The sequence below is a fragment of the Cyprinus carpio genome, chromosome B11 (genome assembly GCF_018340385.1).
Source record: "Cyprinus carpio isolate SPL01 chromosome B11, ASM1834038v1, whole genome shotgun sequence".
Lineage (NCBI taxonomy): Eukaryota > Metazoa > Chordata > Actinopteri > Cypriniformes > Cyprinidae > Cyprinus > Cyprinus carpio.
In genome coordinates, this window is record NC_056607.1 from 21,111,743 (window position 1) to 21,134,691 (window position 22,949).

The 22,949-nt window shown below is 35.0% G+C and overlaps 3 protein-coding genes across 5 annotated transcripts; 1 reads left to right on the top strand and 2 right to left on the bottom strand.

Annotated features, from left to right (window-relative positions):
* Window positions 1–726: 726 nt before the first annotated feature.
* Window positions 727–8,678, bottom strand: LOC109047431 (histone-binding protein RBBP7-like). Of its 2 annotated transcripts, none has more exons than XM_042734525.1 (12): window positions 8,519–8,678; window positions 7,945–8,089; window positions 7,718–7,863; window positions 6,787–6,960; window positions 5,276–5,391; window positions 3,580–3,740; window positions 3,197–3,323; window positions 3,001–3,078; window positions 2,817–2,893; window positions 2,595–2,652; window positions 1,312–1,422; window positions 727–1,173 (listed from the first exon to the last, which is right to left on the bottom strand). In XM_042734525.1, exons 1-12 carry the CDS (start codon window positions 8,532–8,534, stop codon window positions 1,105–1,107), a joined length of 1,278 nt encoding a protein of 425 aa, XP_042590459.1. In that variant the 5' UTR covers window positions 8,535–8,678; the 3' UTR covers window positions 727–1,104. The 2 variants fall into 2 exon arrangements, with proteins under 2 accessions (XP_042590459.1, XP_042590458.1); XM_042734524.1 differs by having other exon boundaries at window positions 6,787–6,963; window positions 8,519–8,676.
* LOC109047139 (U2 small nuclear ribonucleoprotein auxiliary factor 35 kDa subunit-related protein 2-like) lies at window positions 8,670–14,859 on the top strand. Of its 2 annotated transcripts, XM_019064852.2 has the most exons (11): window positions 8,670–8,839; window positions 8,941–9,020; window positions 9,135–9,204; window positions 9,296–9,404; window positions 9,506–9,592; window positions 11,103–11,141; window positions 11,223–11,338; window positions 11,447–11,660; window positions 12,417–12,472; window positions 12,571–12,680; window positions 13,834–14,859. In XM_019064852.2, the coding sequence occupies exons 1-11, from the start codon at window positions 8,775–8,777 to the stop codon at window positions 14,832–14,834; spliced, it is 1,947 nt and encodes a 648-aa protein (XP_018920397.2). In that variant the 5' UTR covers window positions 8,670–8,774; the 3' UTR covers window positions 14,835–14,859. The 2 variants fall into 2 exon arrangements, with proteins under 2 accessions (XP_018920397.2, XP_042590457.1); XM_042734523.1 differs by lacking the exons at window positions 8,670–8,839; window positions 8,941–9,020; window positions 9,135–9,204; window positions 9,296–9,404 and adding an exon at window positions 9,839–9,894 and having other exon boundaries at window positions 9,510–9,634.
* A 1,012-nt stretch (window positions 14,860–15,871) lies between these two features.
* Window positions 15,872–19,654, bottom strand: LOC109047151 (AP-1 complex subunit sigma-2). The gene is made up of 5 exons (XM_019064866.2): window positions 19,502–19,654; window positions 18,979–19,157; window positions 17,544–17,652; window positions 16,836–16,973; window positions 15,872–16,726 (listed from the first exon to the last, which is right to left on the bottom strand). Exons 2-5 carry the CDS (start codon window positions 19,155–19,157, stop codon window positions 16,679–16,681), a joined length of 474 nt encoding a protein of 157 aa, XP_018920411.1. The 5' UTR covers window positions 19,502–19,654; the 3' UTR covers window positions 15,872–16,678.
* Between the last annotated feature and the right edge of the window lie 3,295 nt (window positions 19,655–22,949).

Genomic DNA, 22,949 nt, shown 5'->3' on the forward strand with positions numbered 1-22,949 from the left:
TGGATTAACAATCTCAGTTTCTCGTTTTTAATTGATACTGATATTGATTCTTAAATCTCACAATAATTCTTTTAGTCTGTGATGTTTTCTGTTGCTGTGTTAACTTCACTGAACATTTTAAAAACAATGAACTTTGGCGCTTTGCTTTTAATATGAAACTAATTCTTAGCTTTCAGTTTTATGAAGAAATACAAACAAAACTAATTTTGCCGCTCTTTGATCTAGCGTCACAGAACGCTGTAGTGTTTCAGTTCAAGCGGCAACCATTTATCCGGTCCTCTTTACTACTAGTTATAGCAAGAAATAAGCATGAATGAGCATCAGAGTGTATGTTGAAAGAAACAGAACAACTTCCTGAAATGCATCACGTCTCGTGTAATCGCTCCATGAGTGTTTGACCCGTAGAAAGACGTCAATAAAACAGCTTGTAAACAATGTCACTTAACATCATGTGACCTTCATTATTTAATGTTTAAATACAAGTTTTTCATTACAGCCACCATTTAAATGTCCATATTTCAACACTAAATTGTCATATCAATTATGTTATTATAAAAACTGCCTTATGTGCAACTGTTTTTATTTTAGTGTGGATTATTTAATAAATTTGATGAATACGTTTTTGTTTTTGTTTTTTCAATTTTCATTTTCAGTGCATCACTAATAAGAAGTACCGTTTAATGAACTTTTAAAACTTTATGTTATAAGAGAAACAGAAAAAAAATCTAAGTTGATCTGTACTTTATTTTCACAAGTGAAGTACAGAGAGTTATCAACAATTTAGGAATACAAAATCATTTTAAAAGTTATTACAAAAGATTTATTGAAAATTGACACCAGGTTTATGCACAAAAACTAAAACTGTGATAAGCCACACCAGGCCGTAACTTCTCAGAAGTGATTGAACAAGTGGTGCAGTGTTTTGCCAAACTTCTAAGGGGTAAACCTTTTAGAAAAGTGTCTACAGAAGGACCCTGTGATGGATTAAGTATCTGGTATGTATGGAGTAGGAAGTAAGAGTATGGAATTGACTAAATAATACTGCGAAGCAAAAGCTGAAGAGTAGGAATTCATGAAAGCGTTGTAGATCTTTAATGAGATCAGTTACGATGCCTGCCCTTCCAGCTCTGACGCAGGGGTGTCCGGCTCTTCATCATTGTAGATGTTCTCAGCCTAGACAAGAGATGTTTAGTCTGAGATTATGACAAAGTCCTAATATCAAAGTTGATCAAAAACTACAAATCAAATCACTTTATTAGTGACTTTCATTACCAAAGTAAGGTACATCTTTAATGTTTTCCCTGAACTTACCATCTGCCATACTTGCATGATGTTGTCCTCTGACACAGAACAGATTACCCAAGGGTCATTTGGGTTCCAGGAGAAATCAGAGATCTTAGCTGTGTGCCCACCATGAATGAACTGCCAAAACAATCAAAATGTCCTTACATTAGATGTCAGTAAAAAATATGCCAGAAATATCAGTAGGGATGTTAAGCACTGGAACTTTGGTACCAACTTTAAACTTAATATATTAAAAATAGTGTTTCTACAGGATCAGTTGAAAGACACTAGTGACCCTGGACCACAAAACGCTGGGGTATATTTGTAGCAATAGCCAAAAAAAAAACATTGTATGTGTCAAAATTATCGATTTTTCTTTTATGCAAAAATCATTAGGATATAAAGATCATGTTCCATGAAGATATTTTGTAAATTTCCTAGCGTAAATATATCAAAATGTAATTTTTGATTAGTAATATGCATTGTTAAAAATTCATTTGGACAATTTTAAAGGCGATTTTCTCAGTATTTTAATTTTTTTGCACCCTCAGATTCCGGATTTTCAAATAGTTGTGTCTCGACCAAATATTGTCCGATCCTAACAAACTATACATCAATGGAAAGCTTATTTGTTCAGCTTTCAGATGATGTATAAATCTCAATTTCAAAAAATTGACACTTAAGACTGGTTTTGTGGTCCAGGGTCACATTAATACTTTTATTCAGCAGGGCACACTGAATTGATCACAAGTGACACTTACATTTATAATGTTAAAAAATATATATTTATTTTAAATAAATGCTGTTCTTTTAAACTTGCTATTCATTAAAGGATTCTCTGTAAAAATATACTACAATTTTACAAAAATACGAAGCAGCAAAACGTTTTTCAACATTGATAAAAAAAAATATATATATATATTTCTTGAGCAGCAAATCAGCAAATTAGAATGATTTCTGAAGGATCATGTGACACTGAAGACCAGAGTAATGATAAAAAAAATTCAGCTTTGCATCACAGAAGTACATTGAATTTTAAAATATATTACAACAGAAAACAGTTCTTTTAAATTGAAATAATATTTCAAATTATTACGGTTTTAACTATTTTTTATATAAAATAAATGCAGCCTTGGTGAGCAAGCATAAAAAGTCATCTTTCAAAAAAAACAAAAAAACAATCAATTCATATATACTAATTGTCATACTAACATTTAACCTTTTAAATAAAATACTGCAAACTTAGCATGTCCTTGCTTTGGTCTTGAAATAGTTATCAAGAGTCTATCAGCAAGTCCTTCTTTACTCACCAGCAGCTCGGGTGGCCCGTCCTCTGCATCCTCCGCAGACTGCTCTTCTCCGATTTTACTAGAGGACATACATGTAACAATGCAATCAAAATATGTTTAAGACATCAGTGCATCTAAATATAGTTAGATGTTCACATTAACATCAGGAATGTGCATTAAGAAAAAAACAGACAATTTTCAGGAATGAAAATCAACAGAATAGAGAGAGTAATAGAGTCCTACCTAAGATCCCAAACATTGAGGCGTCTGTCCGTGCCACTGGAAGCCAGGATGGTCTCGTTATGGGGAGACCACTGGACCTGTCAAGTGCATCAGCATTATTATTGCAATAATCTGTTTAAATTTTTCTTGTATTAAATATTGTTACATTGTCAAAGAATCTAAAGTGTTATTCTATGAGTGTTACCTGGAAGATTTCATCCTTGTGTGACTCAAAAGAGTGAAGCTTCAGCTTCAGGTTACGCAGATCCCACAATGCAACAGTCTACAGCCACAAACAAACACATCAAACCAGTGAGCATCAAAACTGAAGCATACTTCGGGCTTTAAGGGGTTCTCTTCCGCATGGGGAAGGATCTCAGATGTGTGTGCAGATCACAGACCTTGTCTGCCGAGCCAGTGGCCAGAATGAACTCGCTGTAGGAGTTGAAGGACAGGCAGTTGACTTCAGCCGTGTGGGCATCCACGGCATGACTTGGCTTTGAGGTGTTATTAGATCGCGTGTCCCAGCTGTAGTACACAGACATTTCATTGTGTAATCCATTTTAATAATTAAAAAAAAAAGTCCTATAGACCATATCCGCTTCTCTCAATTTATTAAACATGATTGTCTATGATAACCTGGCACCCATGCGCACATGGCCAGTCCACGTTATGCAAAAAGTGCTGATGAGCTGAAACCACTGGCAAACATGTATCTAATTTCAGCATACATGTTTAACCATTAGCGTGCCCGATTTCATAGATTCCTGCATAGCTTACTCACATCATGAGTTTCTGGTCATCAGCCACAGAGCCGAACAGTGATTCATGTAGAAGGTGCCAGGACACGTCCTCCACCACAGCTGTGTGCCCTGTGAAGATGGTCTTGGCATCTACTATCTTCCCCTCCTTAGGAACAGCGCTGATGTCCCACAGACAGATCGTCTAAAGTAGGGATGTAACGGTATGAAAATTTCTCATCATGATTATAGTGACCAAATTTATCAAGATTATTAGCATTATCACGGTATTGTTAAAATGTGATGGAAATGTTCAAAAAGTACTGGCACAAATCGTTTCACCAAGTTTTATATTTAAAATCAACAAACAACAAATAAAATGTGACTTTTTGTTTGCATGAACACTAAAGCGGTAAAATTACCAATGATGTCCGGATTTTAAATGACAACAGTTTATCTAAAAGCATGTTCGAAATGTTCAGCCTTTAAATAAAAAAATTATAATTGATTAATAAATGATTATATGTATTTTATTTGCTCCATAAATAATTCTAGACAACTTATCCGAATTGTTTAAATGTGTAGAATCCAACTAAGCTTGTTTTTCATCAACTGGTCAAAATTTACAGCAGGGCATGCAAATTGGGTCAGTTTTTCGGCCAGACAAAAACTGCACACAAGCTGAATGTAAATGCAACTTTCTGTAAATCCACTCTCTGGCACTAGGTGGCGCTTCTAGAACAGCAGAATTACAGCTGTTTCCCGTAACCTCCGCGGACAAAGCAGCATTGTGATTAAGAACACTACTTTATTAGGTATTACAAGGAGCGAAGATGAAAACTAAATGCCATAGAATCTTTTTTTTTTCTGAAGACAGTCAGAACCTTCAGATGTAGATTCATATAATTAATTATATATTAATTTGTATAATTCCCTTACCACTCTTTTTTTTTTGTTACTGAAAACAAATCGCGGTGATCGAATATGGATATAACGATAATTAAAATATGAAATGGTAATACTAACCGTGGGGAAGTTTATCATGATTTATTATCAAACCGATAATCATTACATCCTTAGTCTAAAATTGAACAACGCATGATCTTACAACAAACAAGTTTCAAGTACAAAGTCTTATTATTGCTAATTTAAAAAAAACAACAACATTTTTTATTACTTGATATAAAGTGAAATAAAATGTATTTTATATTTTAATTTAGCTAGTTAATAAGGCAACATTTATTATTTTCAATTACTTTATCTTATAGTATATTAACTAAAACAATAATAAATAATAAAAACTACATAAACAACTAAAACTAATAAAAATGACAATACTGTTAATTAACTTATGAAAAAAGAAACAATAAAATATAATTAAAAATATTAACAAAAACTATAATTACGGAGCCCCGCACATGACATGCAAGAAAAAATAAAATTGTGCGCATGATTTACTAATTCGTTCCCTCAATGTACTAAAGCGTGTACACGATTACTATTGCGTTCCCTCAATTTGCTAAATAGTGCGCACGATTTATAAATCGAGTGAACGAAATAGTAAATCAAGGGGACGCAATAGTAATCGTGTGCACGTTTTAGTACATTGAGGGAACGAATTAGTAAATTGTGCGCACGATTTAGCCTACTACTTTTTCCTGCATGCCATGTGCGGGGCTCCGTATATAATAGAATCTCAGTGATTCTTAAATAACACTGATATGAATAGAGATCACTCACATGGTCGTCCGACGCACTAAGCAGGTTTCCACTCAGGTTGGCGTTCCAGGACAAACCGTATCCCTCCTTCTGATGCCCCCGCAGTCTCAGGTCTGGACTACACTCTCCACTGGGGTCTGCAAATGGACAATTTCAACTATTATTCAGAGCGAGCATCTTCATGCATGATTTAATATAGAGCTGCAACAAATCTGATTGTCAATTAATTGCAAATGTATGCTGTGTATGGAAAACAACCGCCAAGGAGGCCTGAGAGTGAGCTTCTGTGTTGAATCTCCATTGAGCTTCAGACTTAGCTTTTGTTTTTATTTACTACTTTGAGCAGGCTTTAGAATATAAGGTGTATATTTAAACCCTTTTAGGCAATGTATGGCATTTGTTTTCGTAGCCTTCATTTTTGGAGGACAACATTGTGCAGAAGTTTACTTTTTAAATCAAATAGAGATCCAAATTTGCTTTTTTTTTTTTTTTTTTTTAATAAAATTAATCAGATATAATCAGATTAATTCATTTGAAAAATAATCGCTTGTTGCGTAATTTACATGGCTTCTTTAGATAAACTGAAAAACACTGGGTTTCATTCAATAAGAGTGTGTATGCATGAATTTTGGCCTAAAATCTCTGAAGGTTTTCATGAACAAAAAAAGTAGGAAACCACAAATGAAACCACGTGTGTACATAAAAATCACATTCTGTGGGTCGCCTAAGACTCCTGTTAACCATAGTGCGCTCCTCATTTGGGAGTCACACTCATGGTCTTCACGGTGAAAAGTGTCCGGACACCTATGATTAAACTTTTTTTCTGCATCGTGGCTGATTTGTAGATTGTGCACACAAAAATTCTCTAAATTGTGCTTTTGTCCATTTCCCTTTCATTTCCTATGGTCGGTCACTGATGACCGAAGACCAAGAGTGTGACTATTTATTTTTACGACCAAATCATGGCCTCAATTTTTGTCTGTGTTCACATTCCAAGTGCCATAAAAGTCACCAAGTTTCGTACCATTCCGACGAAGCTGTGTTTTTAAAAAAAATCAAAACGTAAACTTCCCCGGTCAGAAACGATCAAAGACCGCAGAAGGGTTAAATATACTTAGATATTTCATCGTATACAGTGACAAAAGCTGTGCGCACTAAGTGGTTACTCTGTATACGTACGCAGATATGCGCATGTACAGTTGGCTAACAAGAAGTCTGTATAAAAGGTGTTTAATGTGTCTGAACTGGTTTTGAGGACGGCAAACTTGCCATTGCTCAAGGATCTTGCATCTTTCAGACTAGAGCGCATCTTTAGAGTGTGTCGGAGAGCTGTAAAGGAAAGGTTATGCAGAAAGCCTGTGTAAGGAGATGGTTTGCGCTTTCTTTATGCAAATGAATAAGCTTGCGCACTTGGTCATTCAAATTCACTAACATCAGAACAAGGTTGAGAACCTTTTTAATGTGGCAATTTCTTTTGTGCATAGAAGTACAAAATAATCCATAGGATTTATTAGTGACTGAGACCCACTGACCTGGCTTGGATGGGTGTTTGGTGTAGTCAAACACCAGCACGTCAGAAGTGGGGGTCTTGGTGGCGATGATGCAGGGGTTTTGTGGCATGTATCTGGCTCGGTTCACTTCTCCTTCATGGTTGATCTTAATTTCAATCTCGATCTTTCCGCTCACCGACCCAAACCCTCCAAACTCTGGGAAAAATACAAGCATTAGTAATGTCCAACGTCTGATCTCTGTCCCAGGTCAACTTTATGAAGTCATCAGTTTGTATCAATCAAATAAAAACAAACAAAAAAAATTATCAGTTACATCTGGTTTCAAAGACATTCATTCATCTTTAAAAACACAGCCATTTTTCATGACTCCACTCAAAATCCATTTCACCAAAATGTTAATAAATAATCCATATCTTCATCTTCTGAGAAAACACGACTGTTTTATATGATGAACAAATATAATACAGGCTTTTATTCACATATAAACATTGATAAAGAACATCAAATAAGGTCAACAGAAGCTCAAATATGCTTGCTTTTTGTTTATATGGATTACTTTTATTTTGTCTTTTTGAAGCTTAGAAAAATTGGATGCATGTTACTTTCAACAGAAGGACAGAAATCTTTCAGGTTTCAATAAAAATATATTAGTTTGTGTTTTCAAAGCTTTGGAACGACACGATGGCGAGTAAATTGTGATTTCTTTTTTGGGTTTCGTGATTATTTCATTCAAAACCCATCTAAATATAAGCATAAACATGATCCGGTCCACATGCATGAGGTTGTTGAAAATGCATCGTATTTGTGAAACGATTCCCTCTCATTCATCAAGTGAATCTGGGATCCCCCCCAACGTCCTGATCATACCTGCTGAAGAAACAAACACATAAAATCAATTTAGTATAATGGCCTCAACGTGAACTGAATACTAAATTATGCGTTCAGCTCTTACCTCCTTTCTCACTGTCGTAGTGGGACGCATCAAACTGGGCATCATCATTAGGGATCTGAACACTGGCGATAACCAAGTGGTTCTGCTCATCCGAAGTATGTGTGCCCAACACCAGCCGATGAACCACGTAGTCCTTTCCCTCAGGCCTGCACGATGAAAAACAAAATAAATTGTAGAGAGTCCTAGTCATGTGTTTCCGAAGATGGAAAGGCTAGTTATCGGATTACCTGTTCACATCAGGAAGCCACTGCACCGTCAAACTCGGCCACTCGAGTGCATGTGTCATGACTAGATCATACAGGAACGGTGTGTTTTTCTTCCAGATCTTGTATTCCTCATTTATTACTCTCTCCTCCACTGCATCGTCGTACACTAAGAAGAGAAAACAGATGGGCCAAGTGCATCCAAATGAACACATTTCACAATAATTGCATTGCGGGAGCTCACTGAGCAGTAAATAATAGTTGTATTCTCATTAAATGAGCAGAAACTGACGTGTAACACGATTAGGTTCCTAGTTACAGCGCGACATATGAATGATCGACGGAAGTCAAGAACAACTAAATTTCATTTTGCTTTGAGAAAACCATTATTCCAGTCATTTAAAAACGGCAGCAATGTTAGCTTTAACCTAAGTGAACCGTGAGTATTTGGTAAAAACTGGCTCTGGCTGTGACACTCATTCATTCTCTTGTCAATATGTGGGTCAAAACCATTAGCACGTTAGGCTAAAGCTAACAAACTCTGCCAAAACAAACAAAAAAAAAATACTGCACGAAATTCACTACGCAAAAACTTTACCTTCTTTGTCTGCCATTCTGGCGTGCTTTTATGCGGGGTAGCCACTTAATGAACTATGGGGGTTACAGCCAAAAAGCAGAAACAACGCTTTGCAGGGTTTTACGCTCACGACTCTTGCAACACCAGCTCGCTCGCGCAATGAGCACGCGCATCGAGGGCGACAGGAAAGGTGACGTCATCTCAACGCGCGCGCGTTGTAGGATTGGTGTGAAATGTGTTGCCATTATTGGGAGTTTTGTGTAAATAATGTTTTAAAATGACGGCTCCACCAGAGCCGCAGGACTCTCAGAGTCGGTGTGAAACTGCTTCTGTTGTGCTCAGGTGTTGTGTGATGGTGCTGTTCTGTAGCTGTGTAGAAATCAATTTTAAAAAAAACCTTTGCTATTTATTAATCACTCTTTATTTAATCTCTTTTTTTTTAGTCAGAAACAACGACGAGCTATTCTTAAACGAGAGAGAAGGAAAAGGAAACGTCAAGCTATTGCTAAATTAAAAGAAGCAGGTAACTTATAATAACTTTGAACACTGTGATTACATCATTTATTTTATGTTATAATTTGCTTACATGTATATCTGTATATATAGATGTCATATAAGATAAACGCATCTTTTTCAGCTCTAGATCATTCACAAAGTGAAGAGCACCAGACTGAAGATGAGGAAGAACAGACGGCTGATGAGCAGAGGTTTGTGCTTTAAAGTCCAGTATGATAAGATATTATCAATATAGGACAAATTATTAATAACTGGACAAATTGCAACTGTTTTACAATCTAGTGAGCGATTACACCAGGAATGGCTGGAGAGAGAAAGGATTGCACAGGAAGAATTCAGGCTGAAGAAGGACAGAGAAGAGGAGGCACGGAAAAGAAAGGAGGAAGAAGAGGTGAGCAATCTGTGAAATCAAATATGTGGTATTAAATCCGTGACATTCTGCAATCTGGATGAATCTCAGTTTAGAGATGTTCTGTGCTTCTATAACCGCAGAGGAGGATCAGAGAGGAATGGGAGGAGCAGCAAAGGAAAGAAAAAGAGGAGCTGGAGCAGAAGGAGCAGAAGAAGAGAGAGAGAGAGGTGATCCCTGCACTGGGAGGATAAAGATGCAGATGTCTACATATATCCTCTGTTGCTCTTACACCTTATACCAACATCAGATATCAAAACATCTACCTGAGACAAATCAGCCTTTAAAGGCTTCCAGTTTGTCAGTCATGGTTTACATGCACGCCACGTGCCATAAGTCTATGCTTCATGTGTACAGTGTGTGATTTCATTTGTTTAGCAGAATATTGCATCTTCATTTCCTTAACTAAGATACACAAAAATGGTTAATGCAGCAAGAGTCCACTTCCAATGAAGAACATGTATCTTTTCAGGTCACTTGGGTTGCTTATTGATGCTACAATAGAGAACATAATTATTATGTGCAGTAAACCAGGGATTCTCAATCGTTACAACTTTAAAAAAACAAAAAAAACAATCACAATATTTTTTCTTCTATGTTTTAATTTTAACAGTAAACCCATGTCGTGCATCACAAAAAAAATAATAATAATAATTTCATAATAATTGTTACGTTTGATTACATTTTAAAAGATTAATTTGTTAATGCCACAGTTTTTAATAACTTCATACTATATCGCAAATCAAGAAATATTAAAACAGGCAATTGCATAAATAAATAAGTAAAAACATTTTATATTATTGTAATATTAAGGTGTTAAAATTATAGGAATTTATTAGATTAGACATGCTTTTGGATTATAAAAAATTTAATTAAACCATTCAAATGGGGAAAAAAAATTAAAACAGTGAATTTGAAAAGAATAGAATAGAATAAATGTATTTAATCTTTATTTTTTGAGAGAAAAGTACATTTCACAGGACCCTCAATATACGATTTTTATTTATCACTAAAAAATAAGAATAATTTCATAATAAATGTTACATTTTCATTTGATTACATTTTAAAAGATTAATTTGTTAATGCCACAGTTTTTAATAACTTCATACTATATCGCAAATCCAGAAATATTAAAACAGGCAATTGCATAAATAAATAAGTAAAAACATTTTATATTATTGTAATATTAAGGTGTTAAAATTGTAGGAATTTATTAGATTAGACATGCTTTTGGATTATACAAAATTTAATTAAACCATTCAAATGTGGGAAAAAATTTATTTGAGAACAATAGAATAGAATTCATTTATTTAATCTTTATTTTTTGAGAGAAAAGTACATTTCACAGGACCCTCAATATACGATTTTTATTGCATTTTCAGAAAATAGTTTTTCGTTAATTAATTAGACATGCTTTTTGATTACTACAGTTTAATTTAACCATGCATGTGCTAAATGACTGTTATAATTATGAGGGTGTCCTAGGAATATTTCTCGGCTGTAAGGCCCCAAATATTTAGAGAAAACCCTGCTGTAAAGCTTTGAATTACAAAATACAGATGACTTTAGTTTATAATGTACAAATGATCTGACAGATTGTCTTAACCAATTTGAACAGACATGTGCTTGCACACCACAGAATTTCACCCGCCATACTGTGTATGTTTGCACCATTTATAGGAAGCTGTACAGAAAATGCTGGATCAAGCAGAGAGTCAGGTAACATCTTGCTTTCCATTTAAGTTGGAAAATGCAGTTGGTTAAAATCATGAAAAGTCTCCTTTATTTTGTTGCATTTAGCTGGAAAATGGCATTCCTTGGAAAAACCCTGATGCCCCAAAGGATTATGGAACAGAAAAGGACAAGGCAAACTGCCCCTTCTTTCTTAAAACGGGCGCTTGTAGGTTTGGAGACCGGTATGTATTTATTAAGCTGATGTTTCCAAGCAGTTTGGTTCTGACAGTCAAAATGGAATTTCTGGTCAGGTTTTAGCTTTTAATGATGTCTTTTTTTTTTTTTAACAGGTGCTCCCGAAAGCATGACCACCCAACCTCCAGCACCACTCTGATGGTGAGGGGGATGTTTGTGGTGTTCGGGATGGAGCAGAGCAGACGTGATGACTATGACACTGATGCCAGTCTTGAGTACAGCGAGGAGGAAATGCACCAGCAGTTCCTGGACTTCTATGAAGACGCTCTGCCAGAGTTCAAGAACGCAGGGAGGGTGGTGCAGTTCAAGGTAACTAAAATTAAAAACCTAAAAATCATCAACATAATAGAAACCACAAATTAAAATAAAATGTTTAATGTAATGTAATGTTTACATCAGGGTTATTATTGTAAAATAAATGTGAAACTAAAATGTTTGTAACTTGAAATAAAATATATAAAAATATATAAAATATAATATATTTTAATCATATTTACAGATTTCTTGACTCCACAGCAAACAGAGCAATTTTGTCATTACTGTCCTAATACTTATGGAGGGCACTGTAATATATATATATATATAATTCCATAGTCTGTCTGAATACTGGATTCTGATTGGCTGGTAGGTATGCATTAAAACCGTTTAATGCACAGGTAGTTCCAATTCCTTTGTAAATTTATTTAAAAAAAAAAAACTGAAATGAGTACACATTTATTTATAAGTACATTGCATAAGTATTCAAACCCTTTACTCAGTACTTAGCTGAAGCACCTTTACAGCCTTGAGTCTCTTTGGGTATGATGCAACAAGATTTGCACATCAGCATTTTCAGATTCAAAATAATTTAAATGATACTTGATACTAAGATAACGCTGGCTTAAATTTCATTTTTTGTAATTTAATATTTTTAAATTAAAAATAAATGTATTAAATAATTGTTTTTTTTAAATTAAATAAATGTAATAGTTTCTAAATTTATATTAAATTCAGTTCAATTTATATTAAATCAAATAAATAAACAAAAATTAAATTAACAATCATTATTTCCCCATATTTTAATAGGTGAGCTGCAACTATGAACCTCACTTGAGAGGAAATGTTTACGTTCAGTATGACACGTAAGTCCAGTATATATTATTATATAAGAGACATTGCTGCAGAGGAGAAATTACAATTGTTGTATTTTATTTTGATATCTCTGTTTACATGCCTGCAGAGAGGAGAAATGTAGAGAAGCTTTCATGATGTTTAATGGCCGCTGGTATGCTGGAAGACAACTGCAATGTGAATTCTCTCCAGTAACTAGATGGAAGACAGCCATATGTGGTAAGAAAAGCATTAGTCTAAATAACAAACTATAATTCTCAGTCTTTATATAGTAGAAGTTTCTTCATTCTATCACTATTTTTAGCCTTTCTTTGTATGTATGTACAGTACAGGTCAAAAGTTTGGAAACATTACTATTTTTAATGTTTTTGAAAGAAGTTTCTTCTGCTCATCAAGCCTGCATTTATTTGATCAAAAATACAGAAAAAAAATGTAATATTGTGATATATTATTACAATTTAAAATAATTGTTTTTAAATTTATTATAATTTAAATTATCATTTATTTCTGTGATGCAAAGCTGAATTTTTAGGATCATTATCACAGGATCCTTTAGAAATCATTCTAATATGATGATTCATTATCAAAGTTGGAAACAGTTCTGCTGCTTAATATTTTTTTCAGAACATGTGATACTTTTTTAGGATACTTTGATGAATAAAAAGTAAAAAAAAGAGGAAAAAAAAGAAGCTATGTTTTTAAAATATAAATATTTTGTAATAACAATATACACTACTGGTCAGTAATTTGGGGTCAGTAATTTTTTTTTCTTTCTTTTTTTTTTTTAAATAAAATCAATACTTTTATTCAGCAAGGATGTGTTAAATTGATTAAAAGTGATAGTAAAGAAAATATATTATTAGAATATATATTATTAGAATTTTTTTTTTTTTTTTTGAATAAATGCAGTTCTTTTTAACCTTTTATTCATCAAATATATTAGACAGCAGAACTGTTTCCAACACTCATAATAAATCAGAATATTAGAATGATTTCTAAATGATCATGTGATAGACTGGATGTTACATGTGACACTGAAGGCTGGAGTAATGATGCTGAAAATTCAGCTTTGCATCACAGGAATAAATTATTTTTTTAAAGTATATTCAAATAAGAAAACTATTATTTTAAGTTGTAATAATATTTCACAATATTACTGTTTTTTCTGTATTTTTGATCAAATAAATGCAGGCTTGATGAGCAGAAGAAACTTCTTTCAAAAAACATTAAAAATAGTAATGTTTCCAAACTTTTGACCTGTACTGTATATATATATATATATATATATATATATATATATATATATATATATATATTTATTTATTTATTTATTTATTTATTTACCCTTATATTCTTTTTCTTATGCTTGCAGGACTTTTTGACAGGCGGAAATGTCCAAAGGGAAAACACTGCAACTTCCTCCATGTGTACAGAAACCCAGATAATGAATTCTGGGAGGCAGACCGTGATCTTCATATGTCCCCTGATCGCAGTGGAGGCTATTCTAGTCGCCATTTTGGCAGCAGAGATGGAGTACGGTCCCAACGTAGTCCTGAGCGCATATCCCAGCGTAGGTGGACAGATCGAAGAAGCCACAGCCGCGAGCGGTACAGTTACAGGGGAAGACAGAGCCGGGAGAGGCGGGGTTGTAGCAGAGAGAGGCGAAGTCAGAGCAGTGAAAGGCGTGGTGGTCACAGCAGAGAGAGGCGGAGTTGTAGCCAGGAGAGCCGTGGTCATAGTCAGGAGAGGCGGGGCCACAGCAGAGAGAGGCGGAGTCGCAGCAGAGGGAGACACAGTCGAAATGGGGAAAAGCGTAGTCGTAGCAGAAGCAGAGAGAAAAGGAAGTCAGAGCAATCAATGACAAGGAGATCAATGTCTCAGAGAGAGCAATCCAGAAGGAGCAGGAGCCGATCCCATAGCAGAGACCGGTTAAAGCAAGGTGAATGTACATCAGCAGACTCGAGGAGAGAGACGTCAAAATCAAACAGTCCAAAACGTGTGTCCAAAAACAGGTCTGTGAAACGGAAGAGTCACAGGATGGAGAGCCAAAGCCCATTAAACTCTGACCGAATGGATGCACATCACCACAAGCACTCTAAAAAGAGCAAGAAGAAGAAAAAGGGCAAAAAGAAACACAAAAGAAAGAAGAGTAAATCACGCAGCTCAAGCTCGGAGTCTGACAAAGACTCGCGGAATGAGGAGTGTGATGAGAAGCCGGCTAAATCAGAAGAACGTACAGCTGTGGCATCCAGCACAGGTTCACCAGCAGATGGAGTAGACACCACAGATTTGGAGGGCTGTCACCCAGAAGAGGAAATCCATTGTGCGCTTACAAATGCTAACAAATCCGATGGCATCACACAGTCTGGATAGATTATATTAAAATACATAAACCGTGTTTCTGTTGTCTTAAATGCCTAGTTTTCCTGATTTTGCTGATGAAAACTTCCTGTATATTTGTAATTAAATCTAACCTTTTCTGAAAGTGTTGGCGAAATTCTAGAAATTATATTTTGTTTGTTTTCTGTGAGAGGTTCCAAGACATCACGTGGGTAGGCAGATCTTAGGGATAATTTTATTTAAGGTTGTGACAACGGACGTTAGCAGCAGATATTTCATTCCATATTGTGATGTTCATCAGAGTGAAACAGATTATCGACAATGAAAAAATGTAGCGTGGGGACGTGGTTCTGTCCCTCAGTTGTGGCTTGGATGAAGGCAGATCAGAATCTCGCATTCCACAAGTTGCAGTTGACTTGGAGCGGAGCAGATGAAATGATTGGAGAGGTCTTGCATTCATCACTAGAGAGAATACATTATGTATATATAATTCTGGTAAATATTCCTTAAAAAATAATGTTGTAATAGTAATAGTAGTAGTACTACCATTGGTCCATTACATTACATAATATATTATTTCTGCTACAGTTTCTACAAGTTAAACCTAGCTTTTATTTTGATGGTGGAACACCTTTAAGTTTCTGTTTGTATAACCTACAATATGGGGATATTTTTTCTCAAATGAAACTGTCAAATGCTCATGACTCTCATACGCTTCAGTATGTGTGTAGGGAAACCGCCATTTATTCACAGAAACAAATAGAACATGCAGGATGTAAATAATTTTTTGATATTATGAATTTTTCTTCTTCTGTTATACATGGAAGATATATTGAAGAATGTTGGTAACCAAAGTTGTTGGTCCCCTTTGACTTTCATAGTATGTATAAAAAAAACTTTTAGTCAGTAGGGACCAGAAACTTTGGTTCCCAACATTCTCCAAAATATCTTCTTTTATGTTCAACACAAGAAAGAAATTCATACAGGTTTGGAACAAACAGAACCTTCATTTTTGGGTGACCCAACCTTTTAAGATGCACTTATGAGGAATTTCCATTTGATGATGAGTATACGTATCAGATATTTTTATTAGTAAAAGATCATCAAAGATTTTCACAACATGCTGCAATATCTGACTTTATTCTTTTGTTTTGATATAGCTTTAAAAGACATTTTCAAAAAGAAAAAGTCCAATATGACAGCATACGAAGATGATTTTAAGGAAAAAGGCATGAGGGTGGTGGAGAAGATTCTTTGGCATTGGAAATAAAACCGTTGGCTGCTGAATGGTATATGCCTGAACCAATTAAGTGTTTACGGGAACAAATCATTACAGTGTTTCTGGTCAAGACTTTACTAATGCTGATCTTTACTTGTGCCTTAATACAATCAATGAATTTATGCCCCAAAATTTTGAATGTTTGGTCCGTAACACTTCAGCAAGGCTTGTCTTGAACAGTGACAGCCCATTGACTCGGATCTACTGAGAGTTGCATAAGATACTGGCAACGGTGTGAGCTGGAAATTAGTGTTTTAAGGCAGCTGAAGGTGAGAGGTAATGCTTCAAATCTACAGATAAGACGTTGTGTGGGGATGCTGACACTAAACTTTGCTACACATGTACTGATCCAAACAGCCGAACACTATGGGAAATTTGCATAACTACTAAGATAGTGTCACATGAACGTTTCAGCGTGCTTGATTCCCTCATGTTTGACAGCAGAAATACAAGCATCAATATCTAACTGTTTATGCAGGAAGTACTGATCACTAGTTTTGCCCGCAAGCTAACTTAAATACAAATGTAGAGAAAATGCCCACAGAAAAAAAAAAAAGGGAAGATGTGTTAGTGTTTGGGTAGGATGAGTTCTCATCGTTTATGTCAGTCCAATCTCCTCCAGAACACTACGTGGTGTCTCTGCTTCCTGATAGAGGTAAGAACCAGAGAAAATTCATTCAACAACTTAGAAAAGACTCAATTGTCACTTCATATTCTACAAAAAAAAAAAAAAAAAGTATATGTGTGTTCCTCACCTCTTGCAGCATGTCAGCCTGCTCTATGGCCTTCAGAACGTTCTTCTTCGATGTCTCCTGGGCTTCACCACCCAGTATAAACTCGTCCAGAATGTAATAGGCTTTCTCGAAGTTGAAGATAATGTCCAGTTCACACACCTGGTGTTCAAACACACAGAGAGTTGCACAATGAGTTATTGCTGTTAAATAGAGCAACAAATCTGGTCATCTGTTTAAGACGATAACGCAATAATGGTTAATCACGATTATTTCCAAAAATCAAAAATTAATTGCAATTATTTCAGTCAAAACTATAAGCATGACTATTAATCACACATTCATTTATATATATATATATATCTCATCACTGGGCAGAAAATGTATAGATTTATGAAAAAAGCTGATGGGTGATTTTACCTCTTGAAATCTGGCCACCGCAATTATTAAAACTATTGGAGGCTTGTTACCAGTGTAAGATAAAGTAAATGCAAAATTAAAATGAAATATTTTCAGGATTAATAATTGCCAGTTGGCAAATATCACAGACAATTATATGCTTAATAAATCGAGAAAAGAAGAAATTACGTTTCATCATGCAGCACTACTTTATTGTGATTTTATTTTTTGTATGAGGGATCAATATGAGGGCGAGTAATTGGAGAGAGATGCATTTTTTCTTGAGGTTAAAAAGTAAATGCTGACATAAACACTTAATATTTTGACACTCACACTGCCAAAATATTTGTCCAGCAGCTCCACATATCTGTGGATGATTTCCAGGGTTATCAACTCATTCTCCTGGTCCTCCACAGCACAGCAAAAGTACAGGCTGGCATATCTGAAATGCAAAATAAGCTCACCACATAAATTCAAACAGTGCAAGGCAAGGCAAGTTTATTTATATAGCACATTTCACACACAATGGTAATTCAAAGTGCTTTACATAAAAGAAAGTAAAATAATCATGAAGAGAAATAATAACAAAAATAAAACAAGCAATTTTAAAACATTGGAAATTATTTAAAAATTGACTTATTTGAAATGAATTTAAAACAGTTAAAAATAGAAAATGATTTTACATAGAATACAGTGAATAAGTAAAATACAGTGCAGGAGTGCAAAGAAGGTGAAATGCTTTTGTCTGTTCCTCTTTCTGTCTGGCCGCAGTATATATATATACATATACATATACATATACATATATACACACACATACACACATACATATATACACATATACATATATATGTATACATGTATATAAAGTACATATATATATAAAGTACACATATACACAAACACACACACACACATACATATATATATATATATATATATATATATATATATATATAATATATATATATATATATATATATATATATATATATATATATATATATATATATATATACACATACACGTATGTATATATATAAAGCATATACCATCAATTAACAACCTCGGTTTAATATGAAATATTAAAAATCTATTTCACTAATGAACCTGTCATCTTTTATTTATATATATATATATATATATATAAATATATATATATATTCGCATCATGCTTTATTGGATTGTGTTTTTTTTTCCTCATTGAAGCTGTTAAATCTTGTCTGATTGTCAATTTTTCAAATTGTTTTTTTTGCTTCAAATCGAAGTTGTGATTCTCCTTATAGTGTGTTGATTTGGTTCATGTAACTCTTTAACAAAGTTTTTTTTTTTAATGCCCTACCAGAAAAATTATTGATGAAAAAAATTATTGAAGAAGGGAGGTTATTAAATTTAAGCAAAAGTTGAAATGAGTTATTAGGCTAAATTAAATACTTATAAACACTTATCATTCTTGTCATTTTAATTGTTGAACAGTTGATAATGTCAAGATCTCTAATGTGGGATGGACCATGTTTACCATTTTAAGAGGGTGATACAAACAATAAAGGTTTAGCTACTACTAGCTTTTCTTACTAGGTTAGTCAGATCACAGTTTATCAAACATATATAATATGTCTCACAACACATATAATGCCTATAATGCTTTTTTTTTTTTTTTTTTTTAGTTAGGGAACACCCAAGTCTATCATATGCATGGAAAGTACCAAATACAGTGGACCTGTAGTTCCTTCCATGCATTCCACATCATTCAGCATGGTTTTCTGACCTTTTGTAGACTATTTTCAGATCCCTCCACTCCAGGAAGCTGCACATCTTGGGTTTGCGTGCCAGCACTATCTGAATGACCTCCCGGGAGATCTTCTTCTTCTGTGTGTCTGACAGAGGCACGTACCATTTCTGAAGCCGCAGTTTTCCCTGCCTGCTGAAGAGCAGCATAAACTGCATCTGAAAAGAGCGAGAAACAGAGACTCAAACGTGTTTGTGCATCATCATGTGTGTCTAGTCAAGCCTAAATAGTGTTCAACAATTCCAGTCATACTGGAAACGTTCGTCATGTTGGCGATTTAAAAGCAGTCAGTTCATATTTATCATAAGCAAACAGAGGCGTTGTCGTTTTGGATGAATTGCTTCTGTTTTTTTTTTTTACAACAAAGCGGAAGGATCGTGTTAGCAAGAAGGCTGCGGCCGTATAAATGATAAACATATGAACTATCCACGATTATTTGCCCCAGCAAGTCCAAATATCCCAATAAAGTCCATTAATGCGAAGGATTAAATGTCGCTTTTACCTTAAGGTTTATATTACACTCGATTCCGTGAGCATGGGCTTTGCGGCTGAAGGCAGTAAACGCAGATGTGAAGATTCCCGTTACATGGACGCATCGCCCTTTTGCTAGATTATCACCGGAATCCTGGAATCCTGTCCTCTCATTGGCTGCGAGTCTCACCGATGACACTCTCTATTGGTCCAGAGCCGAACAGGATGGGTGAAGCTACTATACGACAAAAAATAAATAAATAAATAAATTAGTGCTGTCAAACGATTAATCGCATCCTAAATAAAAGTTTTTATGTACATAATATATGTGTGTGTTGTGTGTATATTTATTATGTATATATAAATACACACACATACAGTATATGTTTTGAAAATATTTACATGTATATATTTATATTCATATAATTTATATTATATATACATATATTTAATATATAAACGTAATATAAAAAATATACATGTGTGGGTGTGTATTTATATATGCATAATAAATATACACAGTACACGCACATATACTACGTGAACAAAACTTATTTTGGATGCGATTAATCGCTTGACAGCACTAAATAAATAAATATCGCATGTGTTTCGTACAGTAGTGGGCAAAAGTTATACAAACAGACATATAAACTGACTATATCTTTGGAATAAAGAGCTTTTAGAATGTTAAAACCCTATAAAAATTAAAGTGAGTTAACGAAAATAAAAACACCTACACAAAAGCAGCATGGTAGTGATCTTACCCTATGGATGTTACACGGCTCTGGCAGTGTGTGCACACATCTACGTGTAGATATTCATCCACATTTGAACAAAGTGAACAGTGAAATTGCTGTAAATACCTATTAATATATTCATAATGTGATACTAATCGACATAGCATTTATCATGGTAAAACTATAAAATATATTTTGCTTATTTCTATAATAAGAAGCCACATCAGATCACAGAAAGAAGTTATTTAAAGACGTGTTTAACTTGTGTTTAACAAGTAAGCTTGGAGTGAAAACACTGTTTTAAACCAAAAAACTGTTGTGTTTTGATGCTATGCTAAGCTAACATGCTAGCTATCCCTATGCACCTGTTGACAGGAGTGACTGTTTTATGACAAATTTTGAGATGTAAATCCAAGATCAGTGAAATCTTCATTTTCAAAGAAGGGCTTGTGAATAGAAAGTTGTTAGCAAATATAATAAAGACAAAAGAATAATACTTTTCCATGTATCCTAGCTAGATAGATATTAATGTGTAGAGGGGAGATCAACATGAATGGGGCAGTAGCTGCTGAAAAAAACAGCATATGCTGGTTAGGTATGTTTTGACTCTGGGATGATGGTTTAAACTGGTCCTTTGTTGGTTTATGCTGGTCATGTGCTGGCATAGGGCCAGCATAAACCAGCAAAGGACCAGCTTAAACCAGCAAAGGACCAGCATAAACCAGCAACGGACCACCTTAAACCAGCAAAGAACCAGCATAAACCAGCAAAGGACCAGCATAAACCAGCAAAGGACCAGCATAAACCAGCAAAGGACTAGCATAAACCAGCAAAGGACCAGTTTAAGCCAGCAAAGGACCAGCATAAACCAGCAAAGGACCAACATAAACCAACAAAGGACCAGTTTAAACCAGCAAAGGACCAGCTTAAATCAGCAAAGGACTAGCATAAACCAGCAAAGGACCAGCTTAAGCCAGCAAAGGACCAGCATAAACCAACAAAAGACCAGCATAAACCGGCAAAGGACCAGCATAAACCAACAAAGGACCAGCATAAACCAGCAAAGGACCAGTTTAAACCAGCAAAGGACCAGCATAAACCAGCAAATGACCAGCATAAACCAACAAAGGACCACCTTAAATCAGCAAAGGACCAGCATAAACCAGCAAAGGACCCGTTTAAACCAGCAAAGGACCAGCAAAGGACCAGCATAAACCAACAAAGGACCAGTTTAAACCAGCAAAGGACCAGCATAAACCAACAAAGGACCAGTTTAAACCAGCAAAGGACCAGCATAAACCAGCAAATGACCAGCATAAACCAACAAAGGACCACCTTAAATCAGCAAAGGACCAGCATAAACCAGCAAAGGACCAGCATAAACCAACAAAGGACCAGCATAAACCAGCAAAGGACCAGCATAAACCAACAAAAGACCAGCATAAACCGGCAAAGGACCAGCATAAACCAACAAAGGACCAGCATAAACCACCAAAGGACCAGCATAAACCAACAAAGGACCAGTTTAAACCAGCAAAGGACCAGCATAAACCAGCAAATGACCAGCATAAACCAACAAAGGACCACCTTAAATCAGCAAAGGACCAGCATAAACCAGCAAAGGACCAGCATAAACCAACAAAGGAGCAGCATAAACCAGCAAAGGACCAGCATAAACCAACAAAGAACCAGTTTAAACCAGCAAATGACCAGCATAAACCAGCAAAGGACCAGCATAAACCAGCAAATGACCAGCATAAACCAACAAAGGACCATCTTAAATCAGCAAAGGACCAGCATAAACCAGCAAATGACCATCATAAACCAGCAAAGGACCAGCATAAACCAGCAAATGACCAGCATAAATCAACAAAGGACCAGCTTAAACCAGCAAAGGACCAGCATAAACCAGCAAAGGACCAGCATAAACCAGCAAATGACCAGCATAAACCAACAAAGGACCATCTTAAATCAGCAAAGGACCAGCATAAACCAGCAAATGACCATCATAAACCAGCAAAGGACCAGCTTAAACCAGCAAAGGACCAGCATAAACCAGCAAAGGAGCAGCATAAACCAGCATCCCTAGGTATGTTTTGACGCTGGGATGGATGCTTAGAATATGTGAGAAAATATTAGTTAGCATTTTAAAGCCTCTTCTAAATATAATTGCATGGCATGGAGTATTAGAGATATCATTCTCACATTTAAAATAGGACATGGTCAAACATGTGGCTACTTTGGGTTTCTGAGCATTGGGTTTTTGATTATGTCACCTGGGTGGTTTCACTGGTTATCTATAATAATCACAAATAATTTATTATGTATGAAACTTTGGCAAAAAGTGTTTAGCAGTGAAAAAAGAGCCCAAAAAATATTTGATCAGCAGAATTTCTTATTAAGCTTATAAAAAAATAATGGTTTCACTTACAAATTGGTTGATAATTTCTTTAAATCAAGTTCTAATACATTAAAAGCAATTATTTTGACAAGCCATTAAACATAAAGGCTGTGTAGCAACAGAGATTAAAAACAAGGAAATAACCCTGCATAATACACCTAAAAATGTCCTGTTTGATACATCTTGTTTGTGTCATTTCATTCAAATGTTTGAAAGTTTATTATCTAAATTAAAAACTTAATCATCCCTGCGCCCAAGAACTCAACATAACCTACTTTAATGACTACAACCCTGTAGCACTCTGACCTAAAGTTGAAGTTGAATTCAATGCAGTTGATAAC